At 36.7% G+C, this 22,667-nt stretch overlaps 2 protein-coding genes across 20 annotated transcripts in view; both read left to right on the forward strand.

Moving 5' to 3' along the window:
• The window catches only part of TTN (titin), a 274,540-nt gene that overhangs the window by 128,000 nt on the left and 123,873 nt on the right, over nucleotides 1-22,667 (forward strand). The window contains exons 139-180 of one of the 19 annotated variants that reach the window (XM_070475948.1): nucleotides 304-387; nucleotides 645-728; nucleotides 1,173-1,256; nucleotides 1,451-1,795; nucleotides 2,121-2,204; nucleotides 3,290-3,364; nucleotides 3,526-3,609; nucleotides 4,142-4,216; nucleotides 4,863-4,955; nucleotides 5,576-5,653; nucleotides 6,602-6,670; nucleotides 6,824-6,928; nucleotides 7,070-7,369; nucleotides 8,395-8,475; nucleotides 9,250-9,327; nucleotides 9,867-9,950; nucleotides 10,089-10,163; nucleotides 11,515-11,598; nucleotides 11,707-11,790; nucleotides 11,912-11,995; nucleotides 12,322-12,399; nucleotides 13,767-13,850; nucleotides 14,576-14,650; nucleotides 14,767-14,850; nucleotides 14,967-15,041; nucleotides 15,191-15,274; nucleotides 15,386-15,469; nucleotides 15,575-15,658; nucleotides 15,763-15,846; nucleotides 15,930-16,013; nucleotides 16,224-16,307; nucleotides 19,834-19,917; nucleotides 20,021-20,104; nucleotides 20,215-20,298; nucleotides 20,603-20,686; nucleotides 20,797-20,880; nucleotides 20,964-21,047; nucleotides 21,181-21,270; nucleotides 21,400-21,483; nucleotides 21,610-21,693; nucleotides 21,827-21,904; nucleotides 22,299-22,382. In XM_070475948.1, the coding sequence (XP_070332049.1) occupies nucleotides 304-387; nucleotides 645-728; nucleotides 1,173-1,256; nucleotides 1,451-1,795; nucleotides 2,121-2,204; nucleotides 3,290-3,364; nucleotides 3,526-3,609; nucleotides 4,142-4,216; nucleotides 4,863-4,955; nucleotides 5,576-5,653; nucleotides 6,602-6,670; nucleotides 6,824-6,928; nucleotides 7,070-7,369; nucleotides 8,395-8,475; nucleotides 9,250-9,327; nucleotides 9,867-9,950; nucleotides 10,089-10,163; nucleotides 11,515-11,598; nucleotides 11,707-11,790; nucleotides 11,912-11,995; nucleotides 12,322-12,399; nucleotides 13,767-13,850; nucleotides 14,576-14,650; nucleotides 14,767-14,850; nucleotides 14,967-15,041; nucleotides 15,191-15,274; nucleotides 15,386-15,469; nucleotides 15,575-15,658; nucleotides 15,763-15,846; nucleotides 15,930-16,013; nucleotides 16,224-16,307; nucleotides 19,834-19,917; nucleotides 20,021-20,104; nucleotides 20,215-20,298; nucleotides 20,603-20,686; nucleotides 20,797-20,880; nucleotides 20,964-21,047; nucleotides 21,181-21,270; nucleotides 21,400-21,483; nucleotides 21,610-21,693; nucleotides 21,827-21,904; nucleotides 22,299-22,382 (3,954 nt within the window). The remainder of the gene's footprint in view (nucleotides 1-303; nucleotides 388-644; nucleotides 729-1,172; nucleotides 1,257-1,450; nucleotides 1,796-2,120; nucleotides 2,205-3,289; nucleotides 3,365-3,525; nucleotides 3,610-4,141; nucleotides 4,217-4,862; nucleotides 4,956-5,575; nucleotides 5,654-6,601; nucleotides 6,671-6,823; nucleotides 6,929-7,069; nucleotides 7,370-8,394; nucleotides 8,476-9,249; nucleotides 9,328-9,866; nucleotides 9,951-10,088; nucleotides 10,164-11,514; nucleotides 11,599-11,706; nucleotides 11,791-11,911; nucleotides 11,996-12,321; nucleotides 12,400-13,766; nucleotides 13,851-14,575; nucleotides 14,651-14,766; nucleotides 14,851-14,966; nucleotides 15,042-15,190; nucleotides 15,275-15,385; nucleotides 15,470-15,574; nucleotides 15,659-15,762; nucleotides 15,847-15,929; nucleotides 16,014-16,223; nucleotides 16,308-19,833; nucleotides 19,918-20,020; nucleotides 20,105-20,214; nucleotides 20,299-20,602; nucleotides 20,687-20,796; nucleotides 20,881-20,963; nucleotides 21,048-21,180; nucleotides 21,271-21,399; nucleotides 21,484-21,609; nucleotides 21,694-21,826; nucleotides 21,905-22,298; nucleotides 22,383-22,667) is intronic. The other 18 variants (XM_070475949.1, XM_070475950.1, XM_070475951.1 and 15 more) reach the window with 18 other exon arrangements.
• On the forward strand, nucleotides 16,572-19,827 carry LOC139038012 (uncharacterized). Its single transcript, XM_070475839.1, has 17 exons — nucleotides 16,572-16,602; nucleotides 16,656-16,739; nucleotides 16,855-16,938; nucleotides 17,055-17,138; nucleotides 17,253-17,336; nucleotides 17,452-17,535; nucleotides 17,651-17,734; nucleotides 17,850-17,933; nucleotides 18,015-18,131; nucleotides 18,246-18,329; nucleotides 18,445-18,528; nucleotides 18,644-18,727; nucleotides 18,842-18,925; nucleotides 19,041-19,124; nucleotides 19,240-19,323; nucleotides 19,439-19,522; nucleotides 19,638-19,827. Exons 1-17 carry the CDS (start codon nucleotides 16,572-16,574, stop codon nucleotides 19,766-19,768), a joined length of 1,455 nt encoding a protein of 484 aa, XP_070331940.1. The 3' UTR covers nucleotides 19,769-19,827.

The raw sequence follows: 22,667 nt of genomic DNA on the forward strand, positions 1-22,667 counted from the left end.
TCCTCCTCTTTAGTGCCAAGTTCTTAGAATAAAAAAAAATTTTTATTATAATATGAAGATGGACAAAATCATCATTTACCAGACATTGTGTGTTGTCTCTATTAGCAGTCTACATTTGTTCAGTGTTCTTTATCTGAATTTTTGTGCATTTCCAGACCTTTGTTTTGTGGCTATTACAATTATTATTTTCAATCTTCAAGTGAAATTGTTCAAACATCTATGATACTTCAATAGGCCTAAAACTGCTAAATTCTTACCTGTGGGTGAAAAATGTGACACTAATGCTATTTTTTGTCTTTAAAGTCCCTGAGGTACCCAAGAAACCTGTACCAGAGGAGAAAGTGCCAGTACCAGTTCCCAAAAGGGAGGAAGCTCCACCTGCCAAAGGTACATGAACTTGCAACGTCATAAACATTTTTTACACTTCAAATTTGCACATGAGTAAATAATTAAACTCTGTGTTACTTGGAGATGCAATGCTTTAGTATTCCTTCGTGGAAAAGAAAAGATTTTATTTTAAAAGTAAAATGCTTCCTGAAACAATGTGGTCATACTCTTATGACCTTGTCATAATCTTTTTGAGACTATGCTTGGCTTCAAAGTTCTAGGTTGGATAAACTGTTTCTCTAATCATTTCTTTAAAGTGCCGGAAGTGCCCAAGAAACCTGTGCCTGAGAAGAAGGTGCCGGTTCCTGCTCCTAAGAAAGCAGAGGCTCCACCAGCAAAAGGTACATCACTTCACCGTGTAAAGTCCATGGGAAAAAATCCCTCATGCTTACATATGTACTCATGCATGCTCAGTCACTTTAGTTATGTCCAACCCTTTGCGACCCCATAGACTGAAGCCCACCAGGCTCCTCTGTCCACGGGGATTCTCCAGGCAAGAATACTGGAGTAGGTTGTCGTGCCCTCCTCCATGGAATCTTCCCAACCCAGAGATCGAACCCAAGTCTCCTGCATTGCAGGCGAATTCTTTACCATGAGCCACTGGGGAAGCCCAACATTTGTATATATGTGTACATATATAAACTCTCCCATAACACTATGTGGTTTAAACAATTGTCTGTCTTATTAGAAATATTAAAGTCAGATATTTCGTGATTCCTTTTTATGTCTATTGCTCTAACACATGTAAAAGAACACATTCTTAAAGAAAAATAATGTCTTTAAAGTGCCAGAGGTGCCCAAAAAAGTCCTCCCAGAAGAAAAGAAGCCAACACCTATTTCGAAAAAAGTGGAGGTTCCTCCGCCCAAAGGTACATTTATCTCTAACAAACTCAAAACAAAAAGGCAAACTAACAGGCATTCTACAGCCTCACTAATTATAATGACTTATGTTGGTAACAGTTGATGCTTTTTGACTACAGAATATTAGCTTTTCATGTTGTCCCACTGTTTTGAATATTGTACATAAAAGTGATGCTTGTCCGATTGACAATTATCTTTAAAGTGCCAAAGAAACGTGAGCCAGTTCCAGTTCCAATTCCTGTAGCTCTGCTCCGGGAAGAGAAAGTTGTACATAAAGAAGAAATTGTTCTTGAAGAGGAATTTCTCCATGAGGAAGAAGAAGTTCTACTTGAGGAAGAAGTTCCACCAGAGGAAGAGGAAATTTCACCTGAGGAAGAACTTCCACCAGAGGAGGAGGAGGAGATTCCTCCAGAGGAAGAGGAAGTTCCTCCTGAAGAAGAGGAAATTCCTCCTGAGGAGGAAGAATTTGTACCTGAGGAAGAAGTGGTACCCGAAGAAGAAGAAGTTCTTCCAGAAATTAAGCCTAAAGTGCCAGTACCTGCACGAGGTATAACAGCTCTTCTTGAAGTCCTCAGGCCTCTTTTTGTGTTGAATTCTGCCTTTCCGTCCTGTTGTTCATCTCTAATTTTATCTGTGATGCTATCCTCTTTGTGTTTCCTACCATCTAAATCTTAGAGAACATTCCAGAGATGTGTGTTCTTTTTGTGTCTGTCTTATGTGTCTATTTATTGTAAGTAACCTGAATGTCTTTTCAGATTTCATGACATAGAATGTTATTTAGTTGTTTGTGGTCCTATTCTCATGTGTCTTTTTGTTATCTATCCAGTACTGTACATGTGATTTTTTAATATTTTAAAATGAATGTTTTAAAGTGCCTGAAGTGCCAAAGAAACCTGTACCAGAGAAGAAAGTCCCTGTTCCAGCTCCTAAAAAAGTGGAACCTCCACCACCTAAAGGTACACTTCCCCCAAGTACATACACATTCTTCATCCATAGTTTCACCAGAAAAATTATAGCAGAACTGGGATTTAGGAAACTTTATGCTTATAAACTAGTCACATTAACTTTTGAAAATGTTCAAGAACTCTGATATCCACTTTTCATTGGATGTAAAGCAATATTCAGGAACAAAGATGGAGAGAAGTATTAAAATTTCCCCAAAAGTTCTACCCAATTCCCTATAATTTTATTAAACATCATAATTTCCATATAGATATTTTACAAGGCTAAGTTATCAATGTGAACAGCACCTGAAAAATGTGATGAATTAATCTTCCTAAACATCATCCTTCAATCATTTATATAAAGTGTCTTTAGAACATCAAGATGAAAGGATAAAAGATTAATGCATTTGTGAAAACATTGATTGTTAGCGTGTGTCTTCTGATACATACATATAAATGGTAGCCCAGCAGGGTTTGATTTTAGCCTTGAATATGTATCTTGCTGTGTTAGCCTGAGCAAGTCCTTTAACTGATCTAAGCCTAAAAAGCGAGGAAACTAATATCAGTCCTAGTGGGCTCAGATATTACTGTGAGGATAAAAGAAAGTAAAGTATATAGAAGGACTCTATGATTGAATGAATAGTATCCAGATTTATCATATTCAATCAGTGCATAGTATGGGACAGTATATATTTATGCCTTAAAGCTCAATATTTTCTGCAAAATTTATGACATTACTACTTAAAATCAGCATGACCTCTCCACTAGGTTAAATAGTCTTACAATCAACAAAACAGTAAAGCTGATCCTTTATTGGATTGTAAGAATTTACAAATATTCTATAGATAATGATTTAATAAATTTCTAGTGACATTTAAGTGGGTGAAATGATAGCATCTATCCTCTGGTATTCAAATAGGTTGCTGATCCCTTCCTCTAAGGCACCTAATTCTATCCTTACCTTTGGGCTCCCGACTTATTCTACATCCCTGTCCTGAGCGACTGTTGCATGTTAGTCTTTCTCTGTGTGAACTTCTTGTGTTCTCTCTTTTTTGTCCTTTACAATAAGTTCTTATCATTAAATGATGTCTTTAAAGTGCCTGAGGTTAAGAAGAAAGTGCCAGAGAAGAAAGTGATCATTCCCAAGAAAGAGGAGGTTCCTCCTGCCAAAGGTACTGCTCTTCCCAAGCAAATTAGACACTGCCATTTCTTCCTTCACCTGTAAATGCCAGAATGCCCCGTTTCCCAGTGTGGGTTAACATAACTTACAATATTGTGCTATCCGTTGTCTCTGTGTTCATGAAACTGAACTTACAAAATAATATCTTTGAAGTGCCCGTGGTGCCTAAGAAACCTGAACCAGAAAAGAAGGTGCCTCCACCCGGTCTTAAGAAAGCAGTGCCTCCTCCTGCCAAAGGTACAGCAGTCCCGACAGGAGTGTTTGCTGCCCTCTGGGGTGGAAATGTGATGCTCTTCACTTAGGATGTGCCACATAAACGTTTGCACTGTGCGCTCTGTTGTGTAGCCACACCTGGAACTCTGATGCACCCATATTTGTTCTATGTCAGTTCTTCCTCTCTGTCTTTGTGTATTTTATGTTGATCTGTCTATGGATGTTGTTTGTAAAAAAAAAAAAAAGAATAAAATAAAAATACTAAACTTATGTATCTTTCAAGAGCCTGAGATAACTAAGAAACCCATCCCTGAAGTACCCATTGCTCTTCCTAAAAAAAGTAGGGGCTCCAGCAGTAAAAGATAGAATGGTGTTTATCTTGAACCGCCAACCTTTTATTTTTGTCTCTTTAACGATGCTGTGAAATGTCAATGTTTCATCTCATGCATGTGTATTGTTACTAGTTCTCTTGTGTTGAAAAATGGGGAACTTGGTCTTTATGTGCTCCGCCTGGTTCTTGCACTTTAAGTGCCTAAAACAATCAATATCTTTTAAGTTCCTGAGGTGCCTAAGAAGGTGGAAGAAAAACGAATCATTGTCCCTGAAGAAGAGGAAGTTCCACCAGTTGAAGGTAGATGACTTTCTAAGAAAATAGCATTTTCAAAAGCATTACTGTCTTATTTTGTCTAATATTTTCAAGAGGTATATGCATACTTCACTCCAGAAAATAAACATATTCAGACTCTACAAGAAAATATTCTTTACCTAGTAGAAATTGGATAGGCAAAACAAAACCAATTGAATCTCTTTTCTTACATGTGTGATTGCTTGTTGTTTGTTTGTTTTACTTTAATGAGAATCTTTGAAGGGAAACTGTGTTTGCCATGGGAAACTTTTCATCACATGACTTGGTTGGTAACTGTGGGATTAGCTTCTCCGAGAGGAGTTCTTAGTTAAACCTGAGTAACTGGTACAGAAAGTCTGACTTTGACTCCTAAGTGAATGTTTGACTTCAAAAAAAGTCCACATCCATTAAAAATGATAATTTAAATTGAATTCTTTCTGAAGTCCTTTCCAGTTGTAAAATTCTAGGAAGGACCTAATGTATTCTGAAGACTCAGTAAGGCTTTTTTCAAGGATGAATGAGTTTTCACATGTATTTAGAAGGCTGAGTTACCTATGCTGATCACACAACCTCAGTTTTCAGATGTATCATTTTAGTCTAATATCCAAATGGATTATAAAAAGTAATTTACAAAATAATAATCTTTTTGAAGTGTTTGAGGAGCCTGAAGAGCCTATTCCGGAAGAGGAGGTCCCGGAGGAACCACCTATTGTGGAGGAGGTTGAGGAGGTGGCGCCACCTACAGGTACAGCTGATTTTATGGATTGGACGTTTGTTCGCTATCTTTCCCAGAAGTCATCTAAACCTAATATTCACCAATATACTTTACTTACATCATATCAATGACAAATTGAAGATTACTTATGATAAGCACCTGAAACTTTGTGTCCCTTTTCTTTGCCCAACTTTTTCCACTGCATTTGCAGTACAATTAGAATGAGCAGCAGCAGAATGAGAGAGAGAGAATTTTATGTTATTGACACTTTGATGTTTTCTGGTCAGCTGTTGTAATACTTTCTCGTAGTTTCCAATCCTTCATTTTTTTCTTCAGTAGGAAAGTGAGGGAAAATCTATTTCTATGGTGTTCGCCCTTGAGAATAATTCTTAGGCTTCATTGCTAAAGACTGTGACAGTCCTTTGATAATTTACGCAAACCTTTGTTTGCTTATAGGATTTCCAAGTAATATTCCTCTCACCTTTAGAGTCAGTACTTCATATATATAATTACCATTTAGGCTGCTAATATCTTTTGTAAAATAAATCAATGTTTTGTGTTTGGATTTTTTTTTTTTTTTTTGTATATGGTAGTTGTTGTTCTGTTTATTGCATGTCATTTTTCAAAATGTCTGTAAAATATCTTTTAAGTGCCTGAAGTGGTTAAGAAAGCAGTACCTGAAGCACCTACTCCTGTTCCTAAAAAAGTGGAGGCACCACCAGCTAAAGGTATAACAAATCCTTTTACTAAAGATAATAATATCTTTAAATTCTTATCCATCTTCTTTTTAAAAAACAAAAATATCTTCTTTCATTGCTTTCTTAGAGTCATTTAAATAGCTTATGAAATTAATTAAGAACCTGTAAAAATATAATTCATTCTATTGTTTTAGCATTTTGGAATGTTAATAATTTTATATATGTGTGTGTGTGTGAGTTATTTCAGAAGATTCTTATTTTAAATAGCTGGGAATTTTAATGTTAATAGTACATCTCTCTATACTTATATACATTACAATGGATCTTTATTCTCAACATTTCATTCCTAGATTTTATTCCATTATATAAGTAGAATTTTCTCATATAATATTACAGTAATTATATCTGCTATATTTTTTATGGGGGATGTCTATTCTAATACTTAGATAATAATTATTTTAAAGAGCCTAGTGTTCCTTTTGTGATATCTGACCAGAGTATTCAAGGTCATTACAAAGCATCTGTTTCTCTTTACTTCCCAATTAGGCTAATGCTTCAGTAGCCTCCTAATAGTTTAGGTTATGCTGTCTCTATCACAGTAGATAGCCTCAGCAGACGTGATACTTCCCAGCAGAATGTGACACCTGTATATTGAGGCTTAAGTACTTCATGAGGATAGTCACTTGAAAAAAGCCTTCATGAAATTAAAAATAGTAGAATCAGGCTCAATATTGGTAGTCCCTGCTATTAAAAACAAAAAGATGGCACAGGTTTCTTGTGGGCATATCTTCTTCTAAGGAAGTAATAGCACAAATGAGTGAAGATATCTTTATTGCCTCTAAAATTTGTGTCCAATTTACAGTACAGAGTGACTTCTTAAACTTTGATTGTTGTAATATTGATGCTATTTCTGATGTTTTTATTTCATGTTTATCATTGAGTATTGTCAGCTAACTGAAATGCCTAATATCTTTAAAGTGCCAAAGAAAGTTCCGGAGGAAAAAATACCAGTTCCTGTTCAGAAAAAAGAGGCCCCTCCAGCTAAAGGTACATCTTTTCTTTTTAACCTCAACTTTCTTATCATCTCTTTTCATTAAGAGTTTTATGTTTTATGTCAACGTGTCTTGATGGTATTTGATGTCTTTTGCTTATGAAAGCTTGCTCTTCACAGTCTTAAATATTAAAACTATGTCTTTAAAGTGCCCGAAGTACCAAAGAAAATCCCAGAAAAGAAAGTCCCAGAAAAGAAAGTCCCAGAAAAGAAAGTCCTTGTGCCTAAAAAAGAAGTTGTTCCCCCAGCTAAAGGTACTTTGGGGCAGATCTTTGATGTTCTTGTATTGTTGCATGAAAGCTTTTCTCAGTTGTTTTTCTTTATATTTTGAATTTACATCTTCATTTTTGCTGTGCTTAAAAAAAATGAGTCTCTTAAAATAGATGCTCTTTCAGGGAAAGCTGTCCTTGAAGAAAAAATATCTGTTGCTTTCCACAAAGAAGAAGTAGTAAAAGAAAGAACAGAATTAGAAATAGTGGAAGCACAGGTGGAAGAAGCTCTTGAAGAAGAAGCATTCCATGAGGTTGAAGAGTATTTTGAAGAAGAAGAGTTCCATGAGGTAGAAGAATTCCTCAAAGTAGAAGAGTATAGAGCAGCAGAAGAAATGCACAGAGTTGAAGAAGTCCATAGGGTAATAGAAGTTTTAGAGGCTGAAGAAGAGGAAGTATATGAAAAACCCAAAGCTCCACCTAAAGGTATACAGAATTGTACAGATATTACAAATATGTTGCCCTAACGTCTTTTTTTTTTTTTAAGTAAATGTCATGTTCAGTTTGAACATTAGAAATTCACTTATTTTCCTTGATAAAATCATGAAATACTTGAAGTATGAGTTTACTTGATAACAATGATTGATACAGAGTAGAGATTAACCAGAGTATAGTTTTAGGCAGTTAGATACTAATATCTGATATCTACTTGCCTGAAGAGAGAAGAAAATTCACTGTATAAATTTGTGTCTTTTTAAATTCCAAGTAAGAATGTTACATGATTGTTAACAGGTTCCAAAATAACTAGCCAGTGTCATCAGCTGAATAAAAAGAAACTCCTCAGTGCACTGAGGAATTTATAGTTGAGGCAAAACAGCCATTGCTTTGTTAGCAATTCAACCAGCTATTCACACATGGATAATTACTTATCCAAAGCTTCCACCATTTTATGATATTTTCAAGAGAAACAGCATTAAGAAAGGAAATGAAGTGTGGTAGCAGCACCTGCATTCTAGTATATTCTGAGAATAAACTTACAAATACTTCCTCTACAAGACTACCCCAGTTCTTGAGCAAGTTAATAATATGAGTGTAATAGGAAGGAGGGACTTCCCTTGTGACTCAGCTGGTGAAGAATCCGCCTGCAATGCGGGAGACCTAGGTTTGATCCCTGGGTTGGGAAGATCCCCTGGAGAAAGGAGCGGCTACCCACTCCAGTATTCTGGCTTGGAGAATTCCACGGACTGTATAGTCCTTGGGGTCACCAAGAGTCGGACACAACTGAGCAACTTTCACTTTCAATAGGAAGGAATATGTATGTGCTTAGTAGAGTAAATTTACAATCTAGAGAAAGTTAGCAAAATCAAGTCTTTTTTGGAAGTAGGTCTGGTGTAAATTTTTAAAATATGAATAGAGAAAGCATTTTATGAGTCCTCATTGTACTAACTTTGGTCATTGAGCAGTTACACGTCAGAAGTTGGTTCTAAATCAAAACACTAATATCTTTAAAGGGCCTGAGATATCTGAGAAAGTCATCCCTCCAAAAAAACCACCCACTAAAGTTGTTCCTCGAAAAGAGCCACCAGCTAAAGGTATTTTATTTGTGAAAAATAACTTACCTAATTTTATATGCAGTAGCACCTTGGCAACTTTACAAGTTTGCATTCTACTTGATGTTTTTCTTCTGTGTTTTGTGTTTTTGGAATGTCTGAAACAAACTAATATCTTTAAGGTGGGTGAGGGGTTAAAGGAAGTTCTATCAAAAAATAGTCACTGTTAAAAATACCCAAAATGAATCTCACTACTAACCAAACAGTGAACCCAGTTTTCCTCCTTTGGTGCTCTTTGATTTTATATTCACTAATATGCTTATTGATAAATCCCTATTTTTCTGTTGATTATTAATTTTAATGACCTACTAGATACAAATATATCATGACTTTGTGTTTGATGTCCTTGCTTTGTTCAACTTTTTAAACTTCTTGAATTTCACAACATAAATAAGAAACAGTATTTAATAAATAACATATACTTATATCTTTAAAGTCTCTGAAGCATTTAAGAATGTTATCACTGAAAATGCCAATTATTCCACCAAAACAGGCGAAAAAGCAGAGAAGGTGTCTTACTCATTTTTCTTGTCAAGTTCTTATGCCTCTTACATGAGAAATTCCCTTGGATTTTTTTTGTTATTGTATGTGTTATCAAAATTCAATTCATATTAATTACTGTAATGTATCTGATAAAGCAATGTCTGTATTTTATATTGTGGCTGTGTTCTGTTCTGTGTTTACATTTCTCTTGTGCTCTATTTGTTAAAAATCTTTATGAATGTTCAAAAGTAAATTATTGCTGTATCTTTAAAGTACCTGAAGTACACAAGAAAATCGTGGTAGAAGAAGAAGCACATGTTCCCGAAGAGCCCAAAGTTGTACCAGCTAAAGGTATCTGCCTTTGCTGATTCACCACTAACACGAAACTCCCTTTTATTCACTTATTGCAATGAAGAACAAGAGAGATCATTCTCCCCTCAACACCACAAAATGGCTGAATGATAAATTTCAATTTATGTCCCATAACATAATCCTACCTTTTATAACAACCTTCAGGGAACACAGACCTAAGCCTAAATGTTGTTATTATCTGTACTGAACCTCTTCCTAAGTAGTATTGAAATGTTGACCCCTCAATCTCTTTTTCAAAAATAATTCATGTTGGAAGCTATTGTCAAGTAGCTTTAGAAACAAACATGTTCCGAATGACAATAGAAAATGATGCTATATTCAAAGGGCAAAGTCTTTCTAATATGACAAATCAAGGGTTCATCAACAAGGCAATCTAGAGAGATGCACTGACTATGTGTTTGGATGACTCCTAATTTGAGGATTTTTGACATTCCCCTTGTTAGATGCCCCTTTTTGTCTTGATATTTTATACCCAATGATGCAATTCTTAAAAATAAAACAAACACATATCTTTAAAGCTCCTGAAGTACCCAAGAAAATTGTTCCAAAAGAAAAAGTTCATGAAGCTGTTCCTAAAAAGCCTGAAGTTCCACCAATTAAAGGTATACATTGATGCTAATCACAACATGTCTAATTATTCATGGTTTACAGTGAGTGTGAGTGATATATTTGTATTTTGTGTCTTTATTTTCTTGCCATATTAGTTATTTATTATAATTAATATACTAATATCTTTGAAGTTCCTGAGGTGCCTAAGGAAAGTATTCAAGAAGAAATATCACGCATAGTTCTTTCTGAAGATGCAACAACTTACAGTGAGTGTAGAAAAATTGGTGGTTCTCTTTGATTTGTCTGAGTTTGTCTTCGTAGCTTTTAAAAGTAAATGTACTAATATCTTGAAAAAGCCCGACATGCCCAAAATGTTTGGCTCAAATTATATAATTTGAATGACTGTTTGCCTCAGACAAGGTATATTTCCTCGCCAATTTAAAAAACAAATAGTTCAAAAAAAAAATAATAGTCCTTTATGTATACCATTGCCCAATTTTAGAAAAGTCATTTGTCTTGTTGAGTTTACCATTGTCTTGTTAATGTGGTCTCTGTAAAAAATGTCTTCTGTTTTTAAGCAATTCATTTTCTCAGACCGTAAGGTGACTTTCCTTAACTTCCTAATAGTATTTTACTTAGATATTGTAGAATCAAAATACTTCACCATTAGTATTTTTTACTTTTTGCAATAATTGTTGGAAACATTTTGGCAGTGCTGCTCAAATACCCATAGATTTATAAGGCCATTATAATTGCAAAAGAAGCCTCAAGTCAGTTTTGGTTTTACTTTTATGCAAAATTATTATTAATTAAACAATAAAATGATAGGAGTAATAAAATATTCTAAATAGAATGCTGTTTAATCATCAGAAGAGTGAAAATGCCAGTAGTCAAGATATCTTTCCACTTTCTTGAGTCTAAAATTTAAATCCAGTCTTTGTCACCCTATAGGTTGAGATAAATATATTTGATGACTCCCTTGTTTGAATACCCTTGGTGTACTTGAATTTGGTTATTATTATCAGCTAGTCTTCCTTTCTAAAAGCTGGAGAAATCTTTATTTCTTCAGTTGCCTAATTTTTCCAAATATTTAATCATTTTAATTTTCATTTTCTTCTAATTCCTAAATGGTTTTCACATTCATATTAAATATGAAGCCATAAACTAGATTTGGTTTATATTTTTAACATATAAGTAACTAGGTTCCTGGAACAGGAAGGGACTTAGATGAAATTTCCAGTAGGTCAAATATTCGAGAATTCTTGATGTGCAACTCAACGTCAATCCCATTCTTTAAGAAAAAAAATCCATAAAAATTAATGATAGGGAAAATTTGCCAGTAGCTTTCTGCAGACAAAGTAGAAGAATTATATTCTAGTCCCCGACCAGTGAATTCCTCAGTTTTACCATCATGCTTATAAAGGAGTGCCGAAAGTCCTATATCATAAAACTGGAGATGAGATTTTTCCCTAGCCAGTGTGTTACTGTCACTAATTTGGGTCTATGTACTACTGTCATTTGAGTTATGAATGTGTATTATGTATTATATTTTTCTTAATGCTATTCTTCATCCACTTTGAAATGCCTCTAATTATATATATACTAATATCTTTAAAGTTTATGAAATATCTGAAGAATCATATCTGGAAGAAAAAGTACTTGTGACTCATCCTCAAAAAACAAAAACCAAACCAGCAAAAGGTATATAATACCAATAACCCAGTGAAGAAAATTTACTTTTTGGCTCATTTTAAAAACTCAGTACTTTCCTTCACTATTATAAATATAACTGTACTCATATCTTTTAAGTGCCTGAACCACCCAAGAAAGTTGTTCCAGAGGAAAAAGTATATGTGACTGTTCCCAAAAAGAAAGAAACACCAGCAACTAAAGGTACATTTCAACAACATCAAACTTGGATGAATATCTTTGACTTGAAGACTCAAATATTTGCATGTTACATAATTTACTGTTTTTACAACTTCTAAGTATAAACCTACTAATATCTTTAAAGAACCTGATACAACCAGAGAAGCATTTCCAGAGGTGGAATTACCTGAGGCTGTTCCCAAAATTCCAGAGCATCCTCCGACCGAAGGTATAATTCTTAGTTATGAAAATCTAAATAAGAAAATCTTTCCTCATCAGTCTGCAAAATACGTTCACTGCTTTATGTAGATTTTCACAGTCTCTAATGCTAAAATACTAATATCTTTAGAGTCCCTAATGTACCCAAGACAAGGAACTGTCTATGATTTGCCCCTAAAACGTCAAATCCCATTCATACAACAAATAATGATAAACTATTAGAACAAAAAAACTAATTTAAAGTTATAATGTCTGTTAATATACCTAACTTTCTTTGTAAGTCATGTCTTCCTGTCTTTGCCTTTTCTCAATTAAAAAATACTAATATCTTTAAAGAGGTGGAAGTCTCCGAGGAAGGTGTTCCAGAGAGACAAGCTCCTGTTACAAGAAGGAGAACAATACCACCATCAAAAGGTACAAGCGAGAAGAAAGTTGGCTTCCTTATCTCATGATTGTTGTACTTAACACGTGTAAAAATACTAATATCTTAAAAGCTCTAGATGCTACCAGGGAGGCCACTTCAAAGTGGGTCCCCCAAAGTAGCAGCTTGACTATTATACATGTCCCCATGAGCCATAAGTGGGAAAAGTCCATACCTTTATATACAGGGAGATGCTTGAGCTATAAATTTTATCTATGAGGCCTCTAGGAAAAATATATATCCATATAATATGCAGATGTGACCCAGGTAGTTTCTTAAATAGGAAATAGCTATTGCTGTTGCCTTAAAAAGTAAAATTCAGAGTACTAGAAAAAAATCTATATGAGATCACCTGTAACATTTATATCCCTGAAGCTAGACTAAATAGGCTCACCCCACCCCTCTTTAAAGTGAAAATCAGTGTTGTCAAATGACAGAAGTTTCTGGCTGTACACTGTAAGTCAGTAATTCAAACGCTCCGTGGGATTGAAATTCCAGGATATGATACAACTACCTATTGGAATTGCTTTTCTACTAAAACAAACTTACCACCAAAAACAAGCCCATGAATTTGAAATAATTGATTTCCCCTAGGATTTAATATCAGAAATAACTTTCAGAAAACCATGACCTAAAGAAAATAAAATATTAAATTCACTGTGGAACTGTTCTGTGTGTAATATCTTCTCTGAAACCATCTGAAACCAGGGCAGTTAAAACCAAAACCAGTTAGTTAGAATTCTGCCCTGAATAATTTATTTGCTCCTCTCCTTGTCTTTTACTTTTAAAGAGTCTTAAGTTTTCCCATTTGGAACATTTTTAGATTAATCAAAACATGAAAATGTTTTAAAACATCCAAAATGACAAATTCTTCAAAATGCCCATGATACCCTGTAATTTGAAGAATACCTAAGCACTTTGACACTATTTTTTCAGTCTAAAATTTTTAGTTGTTCTCCTTTCTTCTAAAAACAATTACCCTTTTAAAGTACCTAATGTGAGGGTACACAATAAAGCCAGTTCAGATAAGAAAGGAGCTTTTTTATTTTCCCCAAACTAATAGCAAAAGGTACATTGTTAATTATTCAAAATTCAGGGTTTTTTCACCTAAAGGTAAATTTTTATTATCTAATTTTCTATACTCCTACCATTCAAAGAAATAAAATTACTAGCATTGGTAGTGTCTGAGGTGACTAAGAAAATAGCTCCTGATAATCAAACATTCATACTATTACCAAAGAATCAGATTCAGGGAGCAAGGAGGTCACCCAGTCTGGGACATTCCTGTAGGTGGGGTTATGAGTAAAACTCTTCACTGTTCTTCATCACTCTGAAGTACAATGCATTAATATCTTTAAAGTGCCTGAATCTCCTGAAGAAATTGTCCCTATAAAGGAAATACTCATGGCTGGTCCTCCTGAAATTGAAACGCCATCCCCTAAAGGTATCATTTATTCTATCATCCTTCCTTCATTTATTTAACATATGCCCACCATGTGTATGTGGTAGGGAGATGGGAAATAACAAAGACAAGATTTCATTCCTTTCCCCAGGACTTTATACCTCATCCAGTTCTTGAAGGAGGCACCCTTGTAGTCATAACAGTCACTTTGGTTAATGTCATTAATGTCGCCACTGATCCCTTAAGCTTAAGTATAATACTAATATCTTCAAAGTAGCTGAAGCTGTGAAAGAAGTTGCTCCTGAAATGAAAGTATCTAAGGATGTTCCTAAAGAGCCAGAATGTCCACCTGTGAAAGGTACATGTCACCTCTGAACAGATACTGAAGAAATTGTCCACCCTCAGTTCTTAAAACTGTTTTTCTGATATTCTTCCTAACTCCTAAATGTAAACATACTATCTTTAAAGCACCTGAAGCTCCACAAGAACTTCCCTCTCCGAAGAAAATGTGTGTGACCATTCCTATCAAAACAGAGAATGCTTTTATTAAAAATATTCATTCAACAAATATTTCATAAAGAGGGTCTAGTGTCCATCTTCTCAAGGATGCTATTAATACTAATCCCATTCAACTTAGATGCTTGGTGGGGCAAGGGGAGAATAGGCAGAGAAGAGATGTCTAGAAAACTGTATTTGCTCACTTAGCGTGGTTACTGTTTTCATTAGTTATTTTAATTCCTAAATGTGAAATACTAATATCTTTAAAGTGCCTGAAGCTGCTCAAGAAGGTGTTCCTGCAAAAAGAGTTCCTTCCAAAAAAAGAGAGCCTCCGTCAGTTAAAGGTACAAGTTCCCATGCCCTCAAATTCAAGAAGAAATAGCATTTGTAGTCTTGAAAATATTTTGCTGTTCCTATTGACCTTTGAAACACTAAATGTTAAAATACTGATTTCTTAAAGTGCCCAAGACTCCCCAAGAAATTGTCTCTGAAAAGAAAACATATGTGGTTCGTCATGAAAAGGCTGAAGTCCTTCCTGATGAAGGTATATGTTGCCGGAAGCTTAGATATTTGGGAAACTGTCTTTTCCTATATAAATGTGTTTCCTGTTTGTATTGATTCTTGTGGCTCCTAAATGTGAAAATATTAATATCTTTGAAGTGCCTGAGGTGCCCATAGAAGTTGTCTGGGAAAAAGTCCATCCTCTGCAAAAGCCTGAAGTTTTGTCTGTCAAAGGTACATCCTAACAGCCCCTCTGGAGGGGATAGGGAGGGCTGTGGAAAGAACTGCCTTGCTAGCCTCTAAAGTGCTGTTGCTGTGTAAACGTGATTTTTGCCTGTGTTAATCCTTGTGACTCGAATGTAAATTTACTAATATCTTCAAAGTGCCTGAGGCTCCCAAAGAGGTTTTCCCTGAAAAGAAAGTGCCTGTGGCACCTCCTAAAAAGCCTGAAGCTCCACCAGTTACAGGTACTTGTCCTGGATCTTAGGCTTAAGAAGATAAAACTCATCTGCTCTTGAAAATATTTTGTTCTAGTGGTCCTATAACTCCTAAATATAAATTTACTAATCTTTTTTAAGTGCCTGAGGCTCCCAAGGAAGTTGTCCCTGAAAAGAAGCCACCAGTGACACCTCCTAAAAAGCCAGAAGTTCCACCTGCTAAAGGTATTTGTCGTTGACCTTAAAAAGACATAATGCTTCTGCTCTGGAAAATATTTGTTCCAGTGAACCGCATAGCTCCTAAATGTAATTTTATTAATATCTTTTAAGTGCCCGAAGCTCCCAAGGAAGTTGTCCCTGAAAAGAAAGCACCAGTGGCACCTCCTAAAAAGCCAGAAGTTCCACCTGTTACAGGTACTTGTCACAGACCTTAGGCTTAAAAAGACATAACTCTTCTGTTCTTGAAAATTCCAGTGCTCTCATAACTCCTGAATGTAATTTTACTAATATCTTTAAAGTGCCTGAGGCTCCCAAAGAAGTTGTCTCTGAAAAGAAAGTGCCTGTGACGCCTCCTAAAAAGCCAGAAGTCCCACCGGCCAAAGGTAGCCGCCTCCATGTTGCTGTGTTTGACACTGTCTGTCTGTCTTCACTCAGTCTAATCATGAAAATACTAATCTCTTTAAAGTACCCGAGGTGCCAAAGGCAGCCGTGCCAGAAAAGAAGGTGCCTGAAGTTATTCCTCCGAAACCGGAAAGTCCTCCTCCTGCAGGTAATGGCAATGCTATACATACCGGGACGAAAATAACTGCTCTTTTAGCTAGAAGAAATTATGTGTGTATATCCCACTACATAAAGGTAATAGAATTCTAAGGAAAAAAGAGGTTTGGTAGTTATCCAAAATATCTTGGTGTATGATTGCATGATATAGTCATTCATTAATTTCCACCTTTCTAAACACAAATTATGAATATTTTTTAAGTGCCTGAGGTGCTGCCAGAAGTCGTCCCTGAAAAGAAAGTGCCTGTGGCTCCTCCTAAAAAGCCAGAAGCTCCACCAGCCAAAGGTATTTATCCATCTATGTTGTTGGTCACCTGTTTTGGGGGCTGGGGGAAGGGTGTTTAGAAGTGTCCGTCAGTTTTATAAATGTTATTTGTTTGGGCAAGGGTGTTGTCGATATTCCCATTTCATAGATTCTAGCTAATAGATACTAATATCTTCAAAGTTCCTGAAGTTCCTAAAGAAGTTGTGCCTGAAAAGAAAGTAGCTGTGCCCAAAAAACCAGAAGTCCTACCTGTTAAAGGTATTTATTCCCACTGCTGTGTTAAGAATGTATATTGTCTTGTCTCTTCGTAATCATTGTAAAATATGCCTTCAAAATTCCCAAATTCTTAAACTACTAATATCTTTCAAGTGCCTGAGGTGCCCCAAGAAGTTGTCCCAGAACAGAAAGTCCCCAAGGCACCACCCAAAACACCGGAAGCCCCACCTGTCACAGGTACATGTTAGCTCTGACCTCATTCTTCCGAAGAAATGTCTGTTCAGTTTTTGAGAATGATTTTAGTCCGTTGCTATTCATTAACCTAATCATAAAACTACTAATATCTTTCAAGTGCCTGAAGTTACCAAGGAAGTTGTCCCAGAAAAGAAAGCTCCCAAGGTGCCACCCAAAAAACCGGAAGTCCCACCTGTCTCAGGTACATGTTGACCCAGATACCATTCTTCAGAAAAAAATGTCTCTTCAGTTTTTGAGAATGATTTTAGTCCATTACTATTCATGAACCTAACCATAAAACTACTAATATCTTTCAAGTGCCTGAAGTTCCCCAAGAAGTTGTTCCAGAAAAGAAAGTTCCCAAGGCACCACCCAAAAAACCGGAAGCCCCACCTGTCACAGGTACATTTAGCTCTGACCTCATTCTTCAGAAGAAGTGTGTCTTCAGTTTTTGAGGATGATTTTAGTCCATTGCTATTCATTAACCTAACCATAAAACTACTAATATCTTTCAAGTGCCTGAAGTTCCCCAAGAAGTTGTTCCAGAAAAGAAAGTTCCCAAGGTGCCACCCCAAAAACCAGAAATTCCACCTGTCACAGGTACATGTTGACCCAGACAACATTCTGCAGAAGAAATGTCTCTCCAGTTTTTGAGAATAATTTTAGTCCATTGCTATTCATTAACCTAACCATAAGATTACTAATATCTTTCAAGTGCCTGAAGTTCCCCAAGAAGTTGTCCCAGAAAAGAAAGTTCCCAAGCCACCACCCAAAAAACCGGAAGTCCCACCTGTCTCAGGTACATGTTGACCCAGACAACATTCTGCAGAAGAAATGTCTCTCCAGTTTCTGAGGATGATTTTAGTCCATTTCTATTCATTAACCTAACCATAAAACTACTAATATCTTTCAAGTGCCTGAAGTTCCCCAAGAAGTTGTTCCAGAAAAGAAAGTTCCAAAGGTGCCACCCCAAAAACCGGAAGTCCCACCTGTCTCAGGTACATGTTGACCCAAACAACATTTTGCAGAAGAAATGTCTCTCCAGTTTTTGAGGATGATTTTAGTCCATTGCTATTCATTAACCTAACCATAAAACTACTAATATCTTTCAAGTGCCTGAAGTTCCCTGCGAGGTTGTTCCAGAAAAGAAAGTCCCCAAGGCACCACCCAAAAAACCAGAAGTTCCACCTGTCTCAGGTACATTTAGCTCTGACCTCATTCTTCAGAAGAAATGTCTCTCCAGGTTTTGAGAATAATTTTAGCCCATTGCTATTCATTAACCTAACCATAAGACTACTAATATCTTTCAAGTGCCTGAAGTTCCCCAAGAAGTTGTCCCAGAAAAGAAAGTTCCCAAGCCACCACCCAAAAAGCCGGAAGTCCCACCTGTCTCAGGTACATTTAGCTCTGACCTCATTCTTCAGAAGAAATGTCTCTCCAGTTTTTGAGGATGATTTTAGTCCATTTCTATTCATTAACCTAACCATAAAACTACTAATATCTTTCAAGTGCCTGAAGTTCCTCAGGAAGTTGTTCCAGAAAAGAAAGTCCCCAAGGCACCACCCAAAAAACTGGAAGTCCCACCTGTCTCAGGTACATGTTGACCCAAACAACATTTTGCAGAAGAAATGTCTCTCCAGTTTTTGAGGATGATTTTAGTCCATTGCTGTTCATTAACCTAACCATAAAACTACTAATATCTTTCAAGTGCCTGAAGTTCCCCAAGAAGTTGTCCCAGAAAAGAAAGTTCCCAAGCCACCACCCAAAAAACCAGAAGTTCCACCTGTCACAGGTATATGTTGGCTCTGATCTCATTCTTCAGAAAAAATGTCTCTTCAGTTTTTGAGAATGGTGTAAGCCCATTGCTATTCATTAACCTAACCATAAAACTACTAATATCTTTCAAGTGCCTGAAGTTCCCCAAGAAGTTGTTCCAGAAAAGAAAGTCCCCAAGGCACCACCCAAAACACCAGAAGCCCCACCTGTCACAGGTACATTTAGCTCTGATCTCATTCTTCAGAAGAATTGTGTCTTCAGTTTTTGAGGATGATTTTAGTCCATTGCTATTCATTAACCTAACCATAAAACTACTAATATCTTTCAAGTGCCTGAAGTTCCCCAAGAAGTTGTCCCAGAAAAGAAAGTCCCCAAAGCACCAGCCAAAAAACCAGAAGTCTCGCCTGCCACAGGTACATGTTGGCTCTGAGCTCATTCTTCAGAAGAAATGTCTCTTCAGTTCTTGAGAATGATTCAAGTCCATTGTTCTTCATTAACCTAACCGTAAAACTACTAATATCTTTCAAGTGCCTGAAGTTCCTCAGGAAGTTGTTCCAGAAAAGAAAGTCCCCAAGGCACCACCCAAAAAACTGGAAGTCCCACCTGTCTCAGGTACATGTTGGCCCAGACAACATTCTGCAGAAGAAATGTCTCTTCAATTTTTAAGAATGATTTTAGTCCATTGCTCTTCACTAACCTAACCATAAAACTACTAATATCTTTCAAGTGCCTGAAGTTCCCCAAGAAGTTGTTCCAGAAAAGAAAGTTCCAAAGGTGCCACCCCAAAAACCGGAAGTCCCACCTGTCTCAGGTACATGTTGACCTAGACAACATTCTGCAGAAGAAATGTGTCTTCAGTTTTTGAGGATGATTTTAGTCCATTGCTATTCATTAACCTAACCATAAAACTACTAATATCTTTCAAGTGCCTGAAGTTCCCCAAGAAGTTGTTCCAGCAAAGGAAGTCCCCAAGGGACCAGCCAAAAAACCAGAAGTTCCACCTGTCACAGGTACATGTTGGCTCTGAGCTCATTCTGCAGAAGAAATGTCTCTTCAGTTCTTGAGAATGATTCAAGTCCATTGCTCTTCATTAACCTAACCGTAAAACTACTAATATCTTTCAAGTGCCTGAAGTTCCCCAAGACGTTGTTCCAGAAAAGAAAGTTCCCAAAGCAACACCCAAAAAACTGGAAATCCCACCAGTTTCAGGTATTTTTCACCCCAGTCCTTTTTCTATAGAAGAAATACCTCCTTAGCTCTTGGAAGTACTTTTTAATTCATTGATCTCTTTAACCTAAGCATAAAACTACTATCTTTTAAGTGCCTGAAGTTCCTCAAGAAATTGTCCCTGAAAAGAAAGCACCAGTGGCACCTGCTAAAAAGCCAGAGGCCCCACCTATTACAGGTACCTGTCATTCACCTTAGATTTAAAACTCTTCTGCTCTTGAAAATAGTTTGTTCTAGTGGTCACATAACAACTAAACGTAAATTTACTAATATCTTTTAAGTGCCTGAGGCTCCCAAGGAAGTTGTCCCTGAGAAGAAAGTACCTGTAACACCTCCTAAAAAGCCAGAAGTCCCACCTGCTAAAGGTATTTGTCACTGATCTTAGGCTTAAAAGACATAACTCCTCTGCTCTTGAAAATAATTTGTTCCAATGATCTCATAACTCATAAATGTTACCTTACTAATATCTTTTAAGTGCCTGAGGCTCCCAAAGAAGTTGTCCCTGAAAAGAAAGTACCTGTGATGCCTCCTAAAAAGCCAGAAGTCCCACCTGTTAAAGGTATTTGTCATGAAACTCAGGCTTTAAAGCACATAACTCTTCTGTTCTTGAAAATATTTGCTCCATTGGTCTCATACTACTAAATGTAATTTTACTAATATCTTTTAAGTGCCTGAGGTGCCAAAAGGAGTTGTCCCTGAAAAGAAAGTACCTGTGACACTTCCTAAAAAGCCAGAAATCCCACCTGTTACAGGGAGCTGTCACTTACCTTAGATTTCAGAAAATAAAACTCTTCTGCTCTCAAAAACATTTTGCTCTAGTGCTCCCGCAACTTTTAAATGTAATTTTACTAATATCTTTTAAGTGCCTGAGGCTCCCAAGGAAGTCGTTCCTGAGAAGAAAATACCTGTGACACCTCCTAAAAAGCCAGAAGTCCCACCTGCTAAAGGTATCTGTCACTGATCTTAGGCTTAAAAGACATAACTCCTCTGCTCTTGAAAATAATTTGTTCCAGTGCTCTCTTAACTCCTAAATATAATTTTACTAATATCTTTTAAGTGCCTGAGGCTCCCAAAGAAGTTGTCCCTGAAAAGAAAGTGCCTGTGACGCCTCCTAAAAAGCCAGAAGTCCCACCGGCCAAAGGTAGCCGCCTCCATGTTGCTGTGTTTGACACTGTCTGTCTGTCTTCACTCAGTCTAATCATGAAAATACTAATCTCTTTAAAGTACCCGAGGTGCCAAAGGCAGCCGTGCCAGAAAAGAAGGTGCCTGAAGTTATTCCTCCGAAACCGGAAAGTCCTCCTCCTGCAGGTAATCATGAAACTCTCTAAACTAGTATTTTTAAAAAGAAAAACTCTCTTCTGAGTGCTGTAAAAATCATTTTACAAAATGTTTCATATGCTTAAGTCAGTTCTAGCATTCAAACAAGCTTGTGTCTTTAAAGTGCATGAGGAGCCTGAGGAAATGGCCCCAGAGGAGCCTCCAGTTGAAGTCGTGGAAGAGCCAGAGCCTGCTCCTGCTCCTCCTCCAAAAGGTACTGGCCAACTGCTGCGTGGCCTTAGCCAATCCCTGCCCTTCTTGTCCCCTAGATTTAGGCGTTAGGACTTTTCTCGTTTTTCACTCCTCTTCACCGATTCTAAAACATAAATTGTAATATCTTTAGTGACCGTCCCACCTAAGAAACCTGTCCCAGAAAAGAAACCACCTGCTGTTGTTGCCAAGAAACCTGAACCACCACCAGTGAAAGGTATTTCCCACTGCCACTGCTTCCTACAGAAAAATGTCTGTCTCTAAAGTGCTATGTTCCACTGCTCAGCTTAATGATTTCTGTATGTCATTGAAATGATGAGCTAAATACTAATATCTTTTTAAGTGCCTGAGGTGCCCAAGGAAGTTGTTCCTGAAAAGAAAGTGCCTCCAGTGGTTCCCAAAAAACCGGAAGTCCCGCCTGCTAAAGGTACTTGTAACTGTCTACTGTCTAAGAGGGGTGGCTACAACCTCTCGCTCTTGAAAAGCATTTTGTTCTGTGTAAATGTGATGAATGTTTACAAGTGATTCTTCATAATGTTAAAATACTAATATCTTTAAAGTGCCGGAAGTGCCAAAAGAAGTCATTCCAGAAAAGAAAGTAGCTGTTCCCAAAAAGCCGGAAGTCCCACCAGCTAAAGGTACATGTCACTAACCAGTAGATAAGCACTCACTCTTGGGTTTCGAAAGTCACTTCCAATAGGAAAGCCTTTTGTTTGTCAAACGTCTTATATTAACTACAGATCTACTATTACTGGATGTTTAGGGTTTTAAATGTTTTTAAATAGCATCATTGACTGAAGGGAAAAAAAAGACTGGTACGTCTGTTTTAAGTATTGGAAGAGTTTTCTAACATGGTTTTGTTAATCTTAATAGGCTTTGTTTTCTTCCTACTATGTGGATCCAAGAACAGATAACTGGCCTCGTTGTGAATTTTGTTCTTGGATCTGTCCCTGGGTTATTTGAACTAGATATGGTATAAATTTCATGTACTTCTCAACTACCGAGAAGTAAAACTAACTCCTATCTTTCAAGTGCCAGAGGTACCAAAGAAACCTGTCTTGGAGGAGAAACCAGCCATCCCTGTTCCTGAGAAAGTAGAGTCTCCTCCTCCAGAAGGTACATGTAATGCTGTTTGTGAGCTTAACCACTTTTGACTGTTTTCAATGTAAGCCTTGTTCCTCTTCTAATTCAGTATCTCTTGGTCATTTTCTGTCCTTTAATTATTTGTCTTACTTCACTATTCTTAGTAGGCTCCAATCTTAAATCTGTTTGGGGTCCATAGTCAGCAACTACACTGGCCATCATAAACTGTGTCACACAAAGCTTCTCTAATGTACACACAAAGTAGGACAGGCGAACTAATGACTATAAATGACATTAAACACGAAAGGGGTTTTTCAG

The sequence above is a fragment of the Odocoileus virginianus genome, chromosome 13 (genome assembly GCF_023699985.2).
Source record: "Odocoileus virginianus isolate 20LAN1187 ecotype Illinois chromosome 13, Ovbor_1.2, whole genome shotgun sequence".
Lineage (NCBI taxonomy): Eukaryota > Metazoa > Chordata > Mammalia > Artiodactyla > Cervidae > Odocoileus > Odocoileus virginianus.